Here is a 15,507-nt window from a genome sequence, read left to right as displayed (position 1 = left end):
CAGTACAGTTAGGAAGCAAATATGAAAACAAACAAGCATGCACACTGGTACGCTTTATCCTGCTTTCATCAACACTAGTCAAAGGCCAGGATGATGGTAGATTATAAAATTTACCATCAATATATGCATTTATATGAAAACAGCATGTTAAATTGCCACTACTGCTGGTGGATGACAAAGTTAGCTTCATTGTTTCATGTTATATATAAGTGATGCTGAGCCAGCTGCTGTATGTTGTTACCCGCAGGTTCGATGCCTCCAGTTGCGGTAAGGGTCGTAGAGGCTCTCGCAGAAAGCCAGCGCATGACGGACAAACTCCTCGGCCTGGCTCTGGTCGGCCATCTCCTTCTCTTTGGTCTTGCTCTTCAGCTAAAAACACCACACACACACAGAGACACACTTCACACCTGCTACTATAGGCCTCATTCTGATCATAATTACTTACTTTAATACTCTAATTTTATTTACTTCGTGAAGAAATTAAAAAAAATTGTGCAGCTAATGTTTTGGGGACAATAATTTGCAGAGCAGAGAAAAACAGAGACATCAGAGCAAAGGCAAAGGGACGAGTCAGACCTGCTGAATATAGAGTGTCGTCATGGTGATGATGTGATTGATGTAAGAGCAAGTGCCGATCTCCTCCACGTTGGACAGGTTCCTTTCAGAAACATCCAATCATGCAAACGCACACACACACACACACACACACAGTTAGCTTGCTTTTTCATACCAGCGCTATTACATTACTATTCTTCTGTATAGTGGTTATACGATATGTATATGTTTGCTGTCCTGACCTGCAGATGATGATAAGGAACTTGAGCAGCAGCAGTGCCAGGTTTTGCTGCTCAGGCTCCAGGCCATCGGAGGCTTTCTGGACGCACTGCAGCAGCTGGTGGCGCAAAACCTGCAGGATGTTGTCTGGGAGGAGGGTCAACACCGGAGGAACCTCCTCTGGCCTGGAGACACAGATGCACAACGACCGCAAGAGGAATAAGAATCTATTCCAGTGTTTAATCTCTCAACACAGGTTATAAAATTGTTGCTGTTCATTATTGGGGTTTATCGCTGCATTAAAGACAAGGGCAGGTTCACTTTCTGCATTTTCTCAGTCACACACATGCCTGGTTATGGCCTGCATTCAGGCATTAATTCCTTGGAAAACTGCTCATACAAGAGAGAGGGAGCGCAGCCAAACCCACGCAGTGAATGTCGGTGGGAAAGCAGGACAGATGTGGCAGCTGAAGAGGAAGGGAGAGAGAGAGGGAAGGAGGAGGGGAGAGAAGAAAACGGAGAGAAGGCAGAGGACAAAAGGCACAGAGATGGCAGAGGGAAGAGGAGGATGAAGGAGGGAGTTGGAGAGTAAGCCGAAGAGGATGGGCAGAAATATAAGTCAAGGGAGGAGGAGAAAAAGGAAATGACAGAGCGAGGGAGAGATAAAAAGCTCAACAAATGGGATTTAACCACCAATATTCACATGGCCCTCCCTCTGTTATGAAATGTGACTGACTCAGGCTTCATCTGATGTTGATCTAACATACTGGATACAGACTTTCAGGTGTGTGTGTTTAAGATCTCAGGGGTTCTCACGTTAACCTGCATCATATGTTCACATGTTGACACACATCAGAGCATCACCTGCAACAAAATGTGACCGCTCTGCAAAAAAAGAACCCGGTGTGGTCGGGCTATTTTTGGTTGTGCAGTGGCAGGCTGCACAGTGTGTGGTCACGCTGTGGATGACGCATACAAGCAGGGATAGTTTTGAACCCACTCGCGACGACCTAATGCAGAAAACTGCATTGGTGTATTGTTAAATGTAATAGGGAAGCCAGTGTAATCAGAGTATGTGATATATTATAGATGGAAGGATGCTGACAGGACAGTGCGAGACGAAATAGCAGAAATCAGATACAGTTAAATGTATCATGATTTTCTTATGACAAATTCTCTTGCGCACATTAAGAGATGCATTTTATATTTCCAGTTACTTTTGAGTATACAGAAGAAGAACTTGGTATTTTTTGGTAGAACTGCAAGGATTAATCAATCAATTAGTTGCCGACTATTAAAGTAGCCATCACGAAGATCTCTGTTTCGTTCTCTTTGGCGGCACCTATGGCAATAAGCAGTAACTGCAGGTGTGTTTTTGGATCTCACTTCCCAGAGATCCAAACAGTGTCACCTGTGTGACGTCAGTCGGTTGGCAGTGAGTTGAAGAGCCCGTCTGTTGCGTTAGCGCCACCTACCCTCTCTGGCGGACCAATCGCTGCTGGGTGACGGAAAACGCATCACTAACTGTGCACCACTACCTGAGAATGTCGCCATCGACATCCAGTTCGTGATACTACAAATGCAAGGACTTTCATCAGTGGGCCATAGGTTCGCTCACCATTGTGTTACATCATTTGGACATAGATGACTTAACAGGAATTTATTTAAATGAAAATCTTCAAGATTATTACTTTAAATTAATCAACAACTATTTTGATAATCGATTTATTGTTCTGATTCTTTTTTTTTTTTTTTTTAAAAGTCTTCCAATTATCTGATTCCAGCTTCTCAAATGATATTGCAGCCCTAGTATTTATTGTGCCCATTAATAGATTTTATTACTGTTACTTTAACTATTAAATGCATAAATATGTTTGTTATTATCAAGCTTCAAATGATAAATTGTGATCGCAGTTTGTCACAAGTTACCTTGACGGTGGCTTTTCAAAGTCCACATCCAGGCATCGTTCATAGGAGCTGATGAAAATCTCCAGCCATAGCTTCAAGTAGTCTGGATCCCTCTGAGAAATGTCAAGATAGGAGGTGAAGGAGAGCAATAAAGATGGAAGAGAGGGAAGCAGAGAGAGAGAGGATGGTAAAGAAAAGGACACAATACAGTTAGTGGCCTTTGCTGACTCAAGCTGTCAGTTATAATACATAAATGGCAGGCAGCTGACAGGCCTTGTCTGCAATTTGATTACATTTATTGTACATATGTCCCCTGTGACTTCTAAACCCAGACAACAATAGGTCGCAAGCATTTTTGTCTCTCTGTAATTCTCAATGCTAGTAACAATGGATATGAAAGGTTGAAAGGTTTTAATTGTCTCGAGGACTTTAATACTTACAAATAAAAATACATAAATGACAGATTTTCACTTCCATTTTGCCACTAGCAAGTTTAAAAACAAAAGGATACAAATGTTAGACTATAAGAAGTGAGAAACAAACATGTTGATGCCTGCGTATACTGTAGCACAACACTAAAAAAACAAGTTTAGCGGTTTACGTAGCTACTATTGCAGTATGTCAAGCATGTGGGAGCAGGAATGTCTCAGGTGGATGTGTGAGTTTCTTATCTTTTTGAAGGCGCAGAAGCTTAAACATGCACCTGTTGATAGTGGAAAACAGGCCTGGCTGCATTCTGAAGGGGGGGGGTTTCTAACAGCCGGCTGATCGACATTTCCTAAATTCCTGGAACAATGCCCAGAGAAGGATGGGATGGCAACATCGGCTACAGAGGAAGGCTGGCCTGGCTCAGCCTGCTGCTGGGTAACAGTAAAAGTTCCTGGTGTAAAATCCCCTCAGCCCACAGGAACAAACACGGAAAAACCAGAAAACAAGGGACCGCATTTCAAAAACTACTAAACTACTTAGCAAAGTGGGACCATAAAGACATGTGTTCATGTAAACTCAAAAAATACTTGCATATTTATTGTTCTGAGGGAGGCTGGTTTACATGAACTTTTAAGTTGTTTTAAATCATCCAATTATGCTGCACCCTTTCTTTTCATCTTAGTAATTACGAATTACTACCACCACAACCAACGGATCTGACCTGGGGACACTGAGAATAACCAAAACACACACACACACATACACACACACTGCAGCAATTTCTACAGCATAGTTTCATTTTTCAGCAACCAAAGCCTCAAGTCATTGGAATAAGTTGAAAGACGCTATAATCACATAAGAGTTCTACACACAGGAGCTTTAAGGAGAGAGAGTGTCGGGTATCATGAAGACAACAAACTGAGAGATAGGGGGATTATAACGTTTCTGGATTATAAAACTTCAAATAGAGGAAAAAAAACTATAGTGTTTGAAGCAATAACATGCAGCAGAGGTAGAGCTGTCATAACACTGCAGACTTGCAGAGTGCAGGACACATGGTAATATGTAGCTTGGGAAGAGTAATTAATTCATCATAGAGGGGTAATCGCTTGCCCGCACCCCCCGTTGGTTTCTGTCAAAAGGAATTTGGCCATCTGGTGGGTGTGAGTGAGCAATCTAGGTCAAGGAGGGCTGATGAGGTGATCAGAGAAGATTACCATAACACCAGTTAATATATTGTGCATTTAGCATGGTATTCTGTCATGAATTGAGGCAACTGGAATCTTCGTTAAATCGTTAAAACAATTAGGATTCATCCTCTGATGGACCAAAGTGTGAGAGCGACAGATTAATTTGCGATGAGGCTTTCTTTCATCACTGTTATTATGACTTCCCTGCAAATGGTAGACACCTAAAAAGATCCAATGATGCCAATTCCAGACAAAAAGGAAGCTTGACACATGGACACAGGGCTACAGATGATTCACAAACCAATTTATACAATTTCCTTCCGAGATATATATGAAAGAATTTGCAGATTAAATAGCTTGAGACTGAAGGAAACACATGACAACTAGAAAAAAAAAAGGAATTTTCTCAGGAATTGTGGAGCCATGCGGCCCAGGAGTGGGAGTGGAAGGCGGGGGTGAAAGGCTGACTGCTTCTGTCTGCGTGTCAGAGTGGGAATCAGCCAAACCGGAGCAGGAAGCCAGCTCGCTGCTATTTCTATGAGGTCATCAGAACAATCCTGCGACGCTGGCTTGTGTGTGTGTGTGTGTGTGTGTGTATGTGAGAGAAAAGAGATACACAGGGAATTGAGAAGGATGGAAAAGAGGGAGAGAGAGAGAGAGAGACATCTGAATGGAGTCAGCAACAGCCACGTGTGAATAATATGTTCTGTTGGGAGAACACGGCATGCCGCCTGTGTGCTTCTTTTTCCTGTGTTACCTTGACTGCATGAATCACTGCCTACAATGAAAAAAAAACTAATTAATTTGCGCCTAATGTCTCAGCTGTTCTTTAACTCACAGATTACATTTTCTGCAGTCTATACGAGCACGTGAATGCCTGCTGCCGGAAAATTAGGAGATGACGATTTAAGCCGGCAGCTTCACTCTCAAGTGACTGAGCGTGTGTGCGTGTGTGCGTGTGTGCGTGCATGTGTGTGTCTGTGTCTGAAAGAATGTCCTCTTTTAGGCAGCAGCTTGGGAGCACAGATGCCCATTGAGGGTTAGGACTGTGGCAGGCAGGGACACACCCTGCTCTACATGGCTCTGTTTATCCTTGGCCTTCATCACCGGCCCAGCGCACACAAACACACACACATAATGATCTAGACTTACAAGTAGGAATCCTAACTCGACAACAGTCACCTTGTCCCATAGCAACAATCATCTTGTGTCCCAATTTGTATAAAAAAAAACAATTCCCATGAGAGGATCACATGCGTCTCCTATGTAAATCCATTATCATATTAGGCCCTTTGCCAAGCTACTACATCACATTCCTAAAGATCTGTTTAAGCTGACCTCTGTAAAGCTGACAAGGTCGCCAGCAACACAGATCAATGCGCTTCATTCTCGAAAGAGAGATCCCCATTGATCCACAAAGTGGCTGGAATGGTGGATCAATGCCTGGATGCATTGACAGCTTTCTTTCATTCAGATATGCGATACTGTCTGACAAATGAGATGTGTGTTTATCTTGGATGGCAGATCAGGCTCTGCTATGTCATATATCCTGTCAGCACACAGCGTGCTGCCAGCATTAGATGCTTCATTAAGCACTGATAATAAACAGATATGTTAATGACTTTAAGGCGGTGTTCCTTTAAACCATTTCACACATGAAAATCGCTACATGTTAAATAACATAAATTTGACCAGATGTGCATTGCTGTAATTTATTACTTTTTAGGTACTCATTTGCTCTCCTACACAGGAAGCAATGCATATTGGGGTTATGGCAGCAGCAAAAGCTTTTGTTATCATTAAAGGTACCCTGTGGAGTTTTTGACCACTACTAGTGCTATGTTTTTACGAGTGGGTCCAAGTTTTGTTTGCATTGTGCACTCATACAAGGACGTACGAGGATGCGCAAGTGGCACAACTGGCATCATGCTATCTACACTATTGATTGACGGCTAGTGGTGGTAACGCGCCAACAAAGGCAGTTGAGAGGAAGACTGCTAGCAAGCAAACACGGATGTAATCAATGCACGATTTAAATATTTACTTATTTATTTATTTGAATTCAGCTTTGCAAATGTTTTATGTGGAAGGAAATGCACTCAGCATGCACACAATGCATTTTGGGGAGAAACACTGAATTTAAACAATACTTTTGTTTGTTTACGAGAAAACTCCGCAGGGCGCCTTTAAGTTAGTGGAATAAATAGCCACCATTATTGAAAAGTAAATCAGCTACCGATGAAAAGAGAGAAATCTACAGTCAAACTGCTTCAAAACAAAGTCAGAGAAAAAACAAGTCAAAGACAAGTAGAGTAAAACCACTTTATACCAAAGCCGACCATGTTTAAACACATAAAATAAAACCAAGACTTATTGCTCTAATAAAACTGTTATGGCAAAGGGATGAATAAGTCTTTATTTTCTATAGCTACTCAACACCAGCAGCTTTCGTTGCAATTTTAAAAGGACATTGTTACAATGTCATTATTACGTTTGCAAAAGTAATTACTTCATTGATCTGTTATGAGTTGCCAGATGCGGTGCTGCTGCACAATCTGCATCTAAGGGAGTGCTCCACCCCTCCAGACAGGCGTGGCCGGCCAGCTGGTCGTTTGGCTGCTTGTTTAGTATGGGTGGCGACGGGTGACCTGGTTTGGTGGAAGTGGCATGGATGGAGTCACTGAAACCACAATGTTTAAAGGTTCCCTCCCTGTCGGTTTTAAAGACGGCTGTGGTTATTCTGTTTCTGCATCATCACAGCCTAACATCACTGCCTATCAGTCAGTGACAACTCCTCTGGCCATGACGTCACAAAAAGGCGTGTATTTATAGAGGCTGGTGGGAGGGGTTAAAACCACATGAGGCATGTCCGATACACAATGTCAGTGACATCAGTGTTATTCCACAGATATTCATAGCGCAGAGGAAAATGGGAAACAAGAGGGTAACTTAGGATGAAACAAGCAGCGGTGAGAAAGAAAGCTAGCCTGAGGGAACAAACTTTGCATACCAGCACATAAACCAAAGCCTGAGTGTGTGAGTTTGTTTGAGTGTGTGAGTGGCATGGTGTGTAGACACACACTTGTGTATATGTGTAACAACAGATTAGACTGTAACAAGCAAACAAGCAGCAAAGCCGGAAAAAGACCTGAGTAATCTACTTGAGTAAATATGTGAAACCACAGCACTTTCTCCTCCTCCATCGTCTCTAGCTTCACTGTTCAGTTTTCATCTTTCTCTCTCCCTCTCCGTTTTCACTTCTCTTCCTCCAATCCTCTCATGAAATCAAGACTCCCATAAATGCAGGGGTTTATGCAAATGACTGCCTTTTTCTCCCATCCAGTCAAACAGCGTCTCACTGGGCAGGGTACGGTGGGCTGACATAATGAAGGTTCTGAGAATCCTAACCAGAAATCGCTGGTTTGTGGACAATTAAAAAGCAGTGAGGATTCCTCCTCCAGAATTAAGATACCGGACTCAGCTTTAAAGCTACTGAAGGGTGAAATGACGCCCCTGGCTGTTGAGGCATGTTCCCTGTGGTTGAGAATTAAAAGGGCTTTTCTGCGGCAGACAAAGGCTTTAAGAGAGAAACTGGCATTTGTCAGAACTCTACTAAACCCTCCACTTTCTCTGACAAGCCCTTCTGGATAATAGACTGGGGAGAGAGGAGGAGAGGCACTGCAGCGTTATGTTGCTACCGCTGTACACCAGCGGCAACCAGCAGCTCCGTCTGCTCGGGGACAACGCTGTGGAACGAACCAATGACAGGCAGCTAAGAGGATCGCTGGTTACATAATGGCCTTAGCTGTTGTCTGTGACATCTCGGCTCTCTACAACTCTGAGAAGCGAGCTGGAGTCAGCCTCTGTAACTACTGCAGAATCTCATTATAATTGTTAAAATTCATGCATTACAAACCCCCTTTGACAGCATCAGACTTCTATTCATGCACAGACATACTGTACAATGAATACCGACAAATTTTACAGCTACCTTTACAAAAGCGACTGATGTAAACACACCTTTAACAGCTTCAGAACACAACAAGTTAATATTAAGCATTAGCAAGCAGCTGAAATCTCTAAAGTTTAACTGTGAGACTTGTTTTATAGTTTGGAAGTGGTGCTACCCTTTTGTTTTGAATCATGCATTTAAGGAAATCCCTAAGCCTGGTTTAAATGTGGGACATGCCTGCTTGGAGGGGATAAGAGGTTGAGGTTATCAAGTGGGCACCTCCAATTACAGATATTTGTTTCATTATACTGCATTCTAGAAATGTGTATATGAGCTGTAAATACAAGTAGACACATCAGTTAATAAATGACAGCAAGACGTTATTGGCTGAGTTTGTCAGGTGTGGTTGACACTTGCCTTTTTACTGCAAGGTGTAAACCTAAAGGAACAAGGTGGTGAAAGTCTTTGTTATTGTCAATAAATCCCATGAAAAGACCAAAACCAAAGACGAACTGATCCTACTAACAAGTGTTGTGTGTGTATCCAAAGCCTGATATATCCTTACAACGCCGTGCCATAGAGCTCCATTGTTGTCCAAAAACTATGACAAACTCATCAATGATCCACACTGCTGCACTGGCTGACATGTTCCTTCATTACCATAAACACACACACTGTTGTTTATTCTGATTAAATCCCATTTATACAACATCCTGGTGCCATAAATACTCACTCAGCCAAAAATTCACTATTTACACTTGTTTGAGCAACATTTGCTTAGAACTACGGTGTCCGGCTCTTTGAAGAAATTACCCAACCCCTTCTCAAAGAGTTACATCTTCAGGAGGTAATAACTAATGCATTTTTGTTTTTTTTGTCTTATCACCAGCCTTCTTCTTTATGGTTGAATATAAAACTCAATTATGTGTGATTAAGGATGGGAAAGGTTACCGGCATCAATCAAAAAGCTCTTAATATCATCAAGTTGCTTGGACAGTTACTTCCCACACAGTCAGAATGCAGCAGCACTCCCCATCAACACACTGAATCCTACAACACTGATGTTGATGCCACAGCTGCTCGCCCAACAATTTCTGACCTCATCCTCATCATGCCAAACAGGAAAGCTGCCGCTGCTGGCTTTGACCGCGGTCAGACATATTTCCACCATGTCATATTTCACATTTAATTCCGAGATTCGCGCGATCCCCGCCCCTTCCTTTTCGCAGCAGTGGGAACTGGCTGACCATCAGACGAAGAATACGACATGAAGAGATAAGAAATCAGCGGGGGTTGAGACAGCTGATGTCTGGCTGACATAGCAGGACGAGCTGGTTCTCCCGATGCGGCCTGGGGCTGCTTGTATTGTACAAGCTTCTACTGTCAATACACATCCCGCTGACTCCACCTCAGAGAGCAGTGCGAGTGTTCACCTCTGACACTAAAGGCAGTGATGTCTCTACTGTTTCGTCAATCATTAGACAGACAGAGGACCAGAGGACATGAGGGAGCTACAATCTGCACGAGAACACGACAACAATACTGTACAGTTTAGTTGAAATAGATATCACTTGTACTCTTCTGTTTTGATTTTAAATAGCCTAAGCAGTCATTCAAGATGGCAGTGTTACGGTACTTCAATCAGTTTAAAATATAACCACTTCATAGCCAACTTTATTGAGTCTATGACATCACAGTGAGTAATAATTAAACTCATTCATGTATCTAGTAAAAGATTATCACTTCAGGTAGAGGCAATGATTGTTCTATTCACACTAGAATTCAAAATGCAACTAGACCAAAAGCATAGTGTGATTCATTCTAGAGAAAACATGTAAAAAATAAAAACATAAAGTGCATCATAATCCATCATAAAACAGGTGGATGACTGACTTTCTCACATATCTAACCCAAACTACCAGTATTGCCCTGCGCACAGCGAGATAAGATAATGGTTGTCTGGGTGAGACAACGAGAGGCTGGGAAGGGGAGCTGGGTTGGAGAACAATTAACCCTTCAGTGGGACACAGGGGGTCTCAGTGCTCGGAAAAGAGACTGCCCTCGCACACCAGCATTCCTCATCTGATTTAGGACACGTGACTGCAGGTTCTCCTTGCTGACTACATACCCTGGCAACCCTCACACACACACACACACACACACACACACAAACACACAAACACACACATAGCGCAGAGACACCCCGCCGGCCATACCTAACATTTCAGCTGCTCTGGGAGAGAGACAGGCCGCAACACATATATATTTAAATGCTTCTCTCTCAGCATCTCTTTTGCTGCACACAGAGAGAAATATTGGCCCTGTGGACCCTGGCTCATAGCCAGGATGAAATTAAACCATCCTTCCTCACAGTGTAATGCTTAGTCAGTGCAAATACACATTCCTGCTAGAACAAATGCAATGTGTATGCTTGCAGCAATTGCTGGCATTTTCACAAGTGACTGTGATAAGTGTGTACAGGCAGCAGTGTGCCTGAATCCTTCTGTTATGAACCCTGAACACCACTGGCTGGGAAATACATGCATTACACATTCTATTCCTGTCAGCATCCAAGCTTGTGTGCGTCCTTATGCCGTTAGTTCTCGGGGTGAGGATTATTCAATGTCAGATCCTAAACATACAGCTTGGCCTTCATGAGGTAAATACTTCAGAGAGGGTTGTGCACTGTGTGTGTGTGTGTTATCGTGAGGGATTACTGTGAGAAGTAAGTGTGCGGCTGCAGCCGGGCTCACGTGAGGAGCGGCTCAGGCGGGCCGTTTTGATTGGACGCCGGGATGGTGCATGCTTTATCGCCAAGTGAATTAAATCTAGCCAACAGCTGACTCAAGGGGTGCTGTCTCTGCTAGTGTGCGATTCATTCATCTCCACTGTAAAAACATAGGAGCATCCTATATGTACACCGCACCGTTCACTGCAGCAGTGATGTGATTGCATTGATGTTCTGATAGATATAAGATATTATTTGGTCAGCATTTGTATAAAAGAGCTACAGAGAGACTATTTTTAATACCTGATAGAGTTACATTGTGTTTTCAGTGAATTAATCATTCATTTATACGCCTAATGTGTCCCCTACCAATAAATCCTTCAGGACTTGCAAGCAATTTAATTAGTCTGGGTTTAAGTGGAGTGTAATAATAGACCTGTGATGTTTTACATGCTGTCTCAGAGGTTTTTTGCATCCTGAAACGTGTAATATATAGCATTAAAAGGTGCTAAACATTGCCAGAAAACAATGGCAATCAGTGACTTTGATTTAAAAGTGTCCTCAAATTGCTACCAATACACTGAACTTCCTATGTATAAATGCCAAGCGAGAATAACCCCTGTGTCTGCCAGAAAGGAAATGCTTTCATACTGTCCATTACATCACCTCATGACATTTCCCTGCCTGGTTCACATAAGGCTAAACAGTGTGGGCTGTGTGTGTGTGTGTGTTCATGCAGCTGAGGAATACACCTTACCTTAGTGCAGTAGAGCATCCAGACCTCGTACAGTCTCTCGTTGGATGCCATGGTGCCGGTGAGTAGGCACCCTCAGGCTATAGTGTCCACCGAGGTCACTTCCCTGGCTGCTTCATGGTTTCCTTCCAGTCATGACCTGAACCTCTGCTGCTGGGCATCAGTGCTCAACATCATGATACAACTCTGGCAAGGTATCACACAAAAAAGGGCGGTGGTAGACGTGTTCTGGCAATGGACTAAAAGAAACTTTCCCAATATTACTCCATGACAGAGAGGACTTGGAGCAGCTGGGCCCGTACTTCCAATTCTTCGGCTCTTCTTACAGAAGCAGATGATATTCCCAGCAGTGTTTGCGCTGTCAAGAATAACAACACAGACAGTTACATATCACGGAGGCGGATGTATAGTCTCGGTAAAACAAAAGCTGTAAAATACCTCCAGTAACGTTTCTCCTTGTGCACTTTGAGCTGCACTAAGGCGATAGTGGTTTACACGACAAAACACACACCATTAATAATGCCTGTTTCTGCTCTAAAAATAAGCTACAAGCAGCCTCGCTTGTCCTGTCACAGCTGTACAACGCCTTCAATTATCCTCGACAAACATTACAGTATCAGTCGACCTTACCTGACCAAGCTAGCAGAAAGCTAGCTGTCAAAAAAGCCTATTTCTATTTTTTTTTTTTTAGCCTCCCTTTCTCCTCCTCCTCCACCTCCTCCTCCTCATGTGACAGAAACGCCTCGTCTTTCCGAGCCTGTCCGGCTACACAAGTCTCATATGTTGAAGACAAACATATTAACACCTGATAAATTGTATGTTAAACCGTCGAGAAACTGGACACCTCTCACCTGTGTAACGAAAAGACCAACTGTCACTGACGCCGTCTCCAGAGTTGTTGTTAATGTGTCAAGTTGCCCATGACGTCACCGCGCATGCGAACAACAGCGACTTCCTGTCACTTCAAATAAGAGAGTCTACAGAAGTTTATCACTGAAAGATTAAAAACATCTGTATACATCCGTACCACCATGTTATTTATTTCCCTCTTTAAACTGCATTTTCGAACTGATTTTGAAATTCCATGATTTATTCAGGAATTCATTCATGTATTTTTAAATGATGTTCTATTATGTGACTATTTTTTGTTGCTTTTTTAAATCCCATTTTAATCTGAACTGTTTATCGATGGATTATTTCATTTGTAAATTCTTTTTATAATTCCTCTTTTTATTGCCCATTCAAATATCAAATTATGATATACACAAAATATAAAATGTCATCATACACTGCAACAAATATATATTCATTGAAAATGTTGAGGATAACACGGTAAAGTTAAAGGATAACTTTTTTCAATTGTGGTCCTCTTTTAAGGAAGAATTACGTTGTAATTTAGTCTATTTATTTATGGGTTAACTCATTAACTTGTAAACCAATTTATCAATTCCTTTTTTTATTGTACATTTACTTATTCATTAATGAAATTCTTTATTACTATTTCCGTGACACTTGTGATCCTCCATATAATGATCATGACAGACATTTTATTAGTTCTCTCATTTCTTTATAAAAAGTTAAGTTTCCTAAAAATAAAAAAATAATAATAAATAAATAAAAAAACTGAAAAACAGAATATTAATTGACTAACTGCTTGAGCAAATTTTTTAGAAGTTATTGAATGTCTGGTATTTTTCCCTGAAATTGAGTCAAACTAAATAAAGGAATTTCTATATTGTATATATAGTGGCAGATTTTATTATTAGTCACAGAGGGGTGTGAGGTTTGAGGATTGGCTTTAACATGAAAAGGGCCATTCCACGACTAGTTTTATAGACTTTAAGGATACATAGGCCTTAAAGTTGATGATGATATATAAAGTTTTTTGAAAATATTGCATCACAAAATGGTCAATCTTTTTTTTAATGATTGTTTGTAAAGGAAAATAATGTGCTCACTGAGCTCAAACCCAAAAGTAAAAACAGTTTATGGATTTAATAAATTATACTAAACATTTAACCAGTATTGTTTATTCTGCATGAAACATCTGTGTGCACGTTATAAGATGACCCTTCATTTTGAAGGCAAACCGGATGCTTAACACACTGTCCAGCCTGGCACAGAAACACCCACCCAGCCAACTTCTTCAGGCTTAAACTGCACTTTCAACACAGTGCAATTGCTTCTTTTATGGCATATTTTTATGAGAGAACAAGCCGCTGTGGCTTTTATTGTTTATCACTATAGTCGGTGTGTTTGCGACCGTTTTTCTGCTTTACGTTGTCGATGTGGAGCTACGTGGTTGCTAAGGACTGGGCTTGGTTGCGGCGGTCCAGCGGTTTGTTTTGATGTTGTATTGCCACCTGATGGAGCAGTGGAGAACTGCTATTCATCACTCGAAATATGATGAAATCTTTCATTTATAGGTGAAAAAGTGGTTTTAAGTATAAAAAATAAAGTCATATTATTTTAACATAGTACTGTAATTGCTGTAGTCTATTATTTGTAGTATTTTAAATGTGAGGTAGGCCTAAAAAACATCTGGTCTCTGCTCTTCCATAAAGAGGAGCGGTGAGAGAATCTGGGCGGTCGTTGCTAAAAGGCCAAGGTGTTATGACTGTGACTGTGACTCAGATAAAGATTGCAAGCCCTGTATACTGCAGGAACGACAGTTTGTCTGGAAACACATCTGTTGGCTGGATTTTCCTTTCTGACCTTGAGAGCTGGCATCTGCGTCTGGCAGGGCCGACAGTCCCAGATAACCTTGGCATCCAGTACACTAATATAATGAGGCATATCTAATACTATCTAATCTACATTATTATTGTTATACCTAAAATAATTGATCATTCTCCCTCTGTTGTTCAGTTTTCTTTAATGAAGTGAGGATGACTTCACAAGACACAGGTATGGTATTAATGACCAAAAGAGTCTTGCAAGTCTTGCAAGTATCACTTATTTAGAAATTCAGTGATTATGTAACTCACTCACTCTGTTATTCTTCACTGAGGTGCAGATGGTTGTAACAGACAGAGGTGTGGTAATAATTACTAACAACAAGATAGTAAGTCCCCTTTAAATCTTCATATATTACGTTTAATCATTTAAAAATTATTTGATATTGCTTTATTTTACAGGTCGTTACATTTTACACTAACTTCCTGGAGTAATTTGCAGGTATTTAACTGTTAATTTTTACAGAATGGCTGGTGCAAATGAAGTTACATAGCAGCTACATTTAGAAAGTTATTGAAAAAACCTCATGTTAATATATCGTTTGGCACAGAAAACTACACACTGACAACTAAGTATTTTCTGTCAGTCACAAGTATTAACCCAAATATGTAGAGTACGTACTTACCAACTAACTTACAATTCGTACCAAATTGCAGCACACTTTCTGTAAAATATCCTAAACATTTACCATTAAATACCTGCAAATTACTTAAAAATTTTAGGAAATCTGTATAAAATTAAGGGACCTGTAAATAAAAGTGTTATCATTTATTTATCTTACTTACTCTGTTGTACTTCAAGTTTTATCACTTCCACTTAATCATTTAATAATATTGTATCTTACGCAACTTTATGTGTTCTCAGCTGCTGGTATTTTAATAGCCTCCAGAATGATATAAACTGTATCAACCTCCCCACAGGAAGTGACAATGTGAACGACTGGGACTCAACATTCTTTGATAAAATATGTGAAATATTCATGACTTGTTTTGGATTTCAGGCCAGGACTCTTTTTGCGTCTTTGGCGCCTGAGAGA

The 15,507-nt window shown here is 41.2% G+C and overlaps 1 protein-coding gene across 3 annotated transcripts in view; it reads right to left on the bottom strand.

The window, feature by feature from the left end:
* The window catches only part of nbeal1 (neurobeachin-like 1), a 45,722-nt gene extending 33,037 nt beyond the window's left edge, over positions 1-12,685 (bottom strand). For 2 of the 3 annotated variants that reach the window (XM_067582758.1, XM_067582760.1), the window contains exons 1-6: positions 12,587-12,685; positions 11,739-12,093; positions 2,704-2,795; positions 798-959; positions 577-658; positions 242-369 (exon numbers count right to left, since the gene is read on the bottom strand). In XM_067582758.1, coding sequence (XP_067438859.1) covers positions 242-369; positions 577-658; positions 798-959; positions 2,704-2,795; positions 11,739-11,789 — 515 coding nt within the window. In that variant the 5' untranslated portion in view covers positions 11,790-12,093; positions 12,587-12,685. The remainder of the gene's footprint in view (positions 1-241; positions 370-576; positions 659-797; positions 960-2,703; positions 2,796-11,738; positions 12,094-12,586) is intronic. The other variant, XM_067582759.1, reaches the window with a different exon arrangement.
* Between the last annotated feature and the right edge of the window lie 2,822 nt (positions 12,686-15,507).

This window comes from Thunnus thynnus, chromosome 24, assembly GCF_963924715.1.
Source record: "Thunnus thynnus chromosome 24, fThuThy2.1, whole genome shotgun sequence".
In the NCBI taxonomy this organism is placed as follows: Eukaryota; Metazoa; Chordata; class Actinopteri; order Scombriformes; family Scombridae; genus Thunnus; species Thunnus thynnus.
Note: the sequence above shows the minus strand (reverse complement) of the source record. Positions and strands in the feature narration are given on the sequence as shown.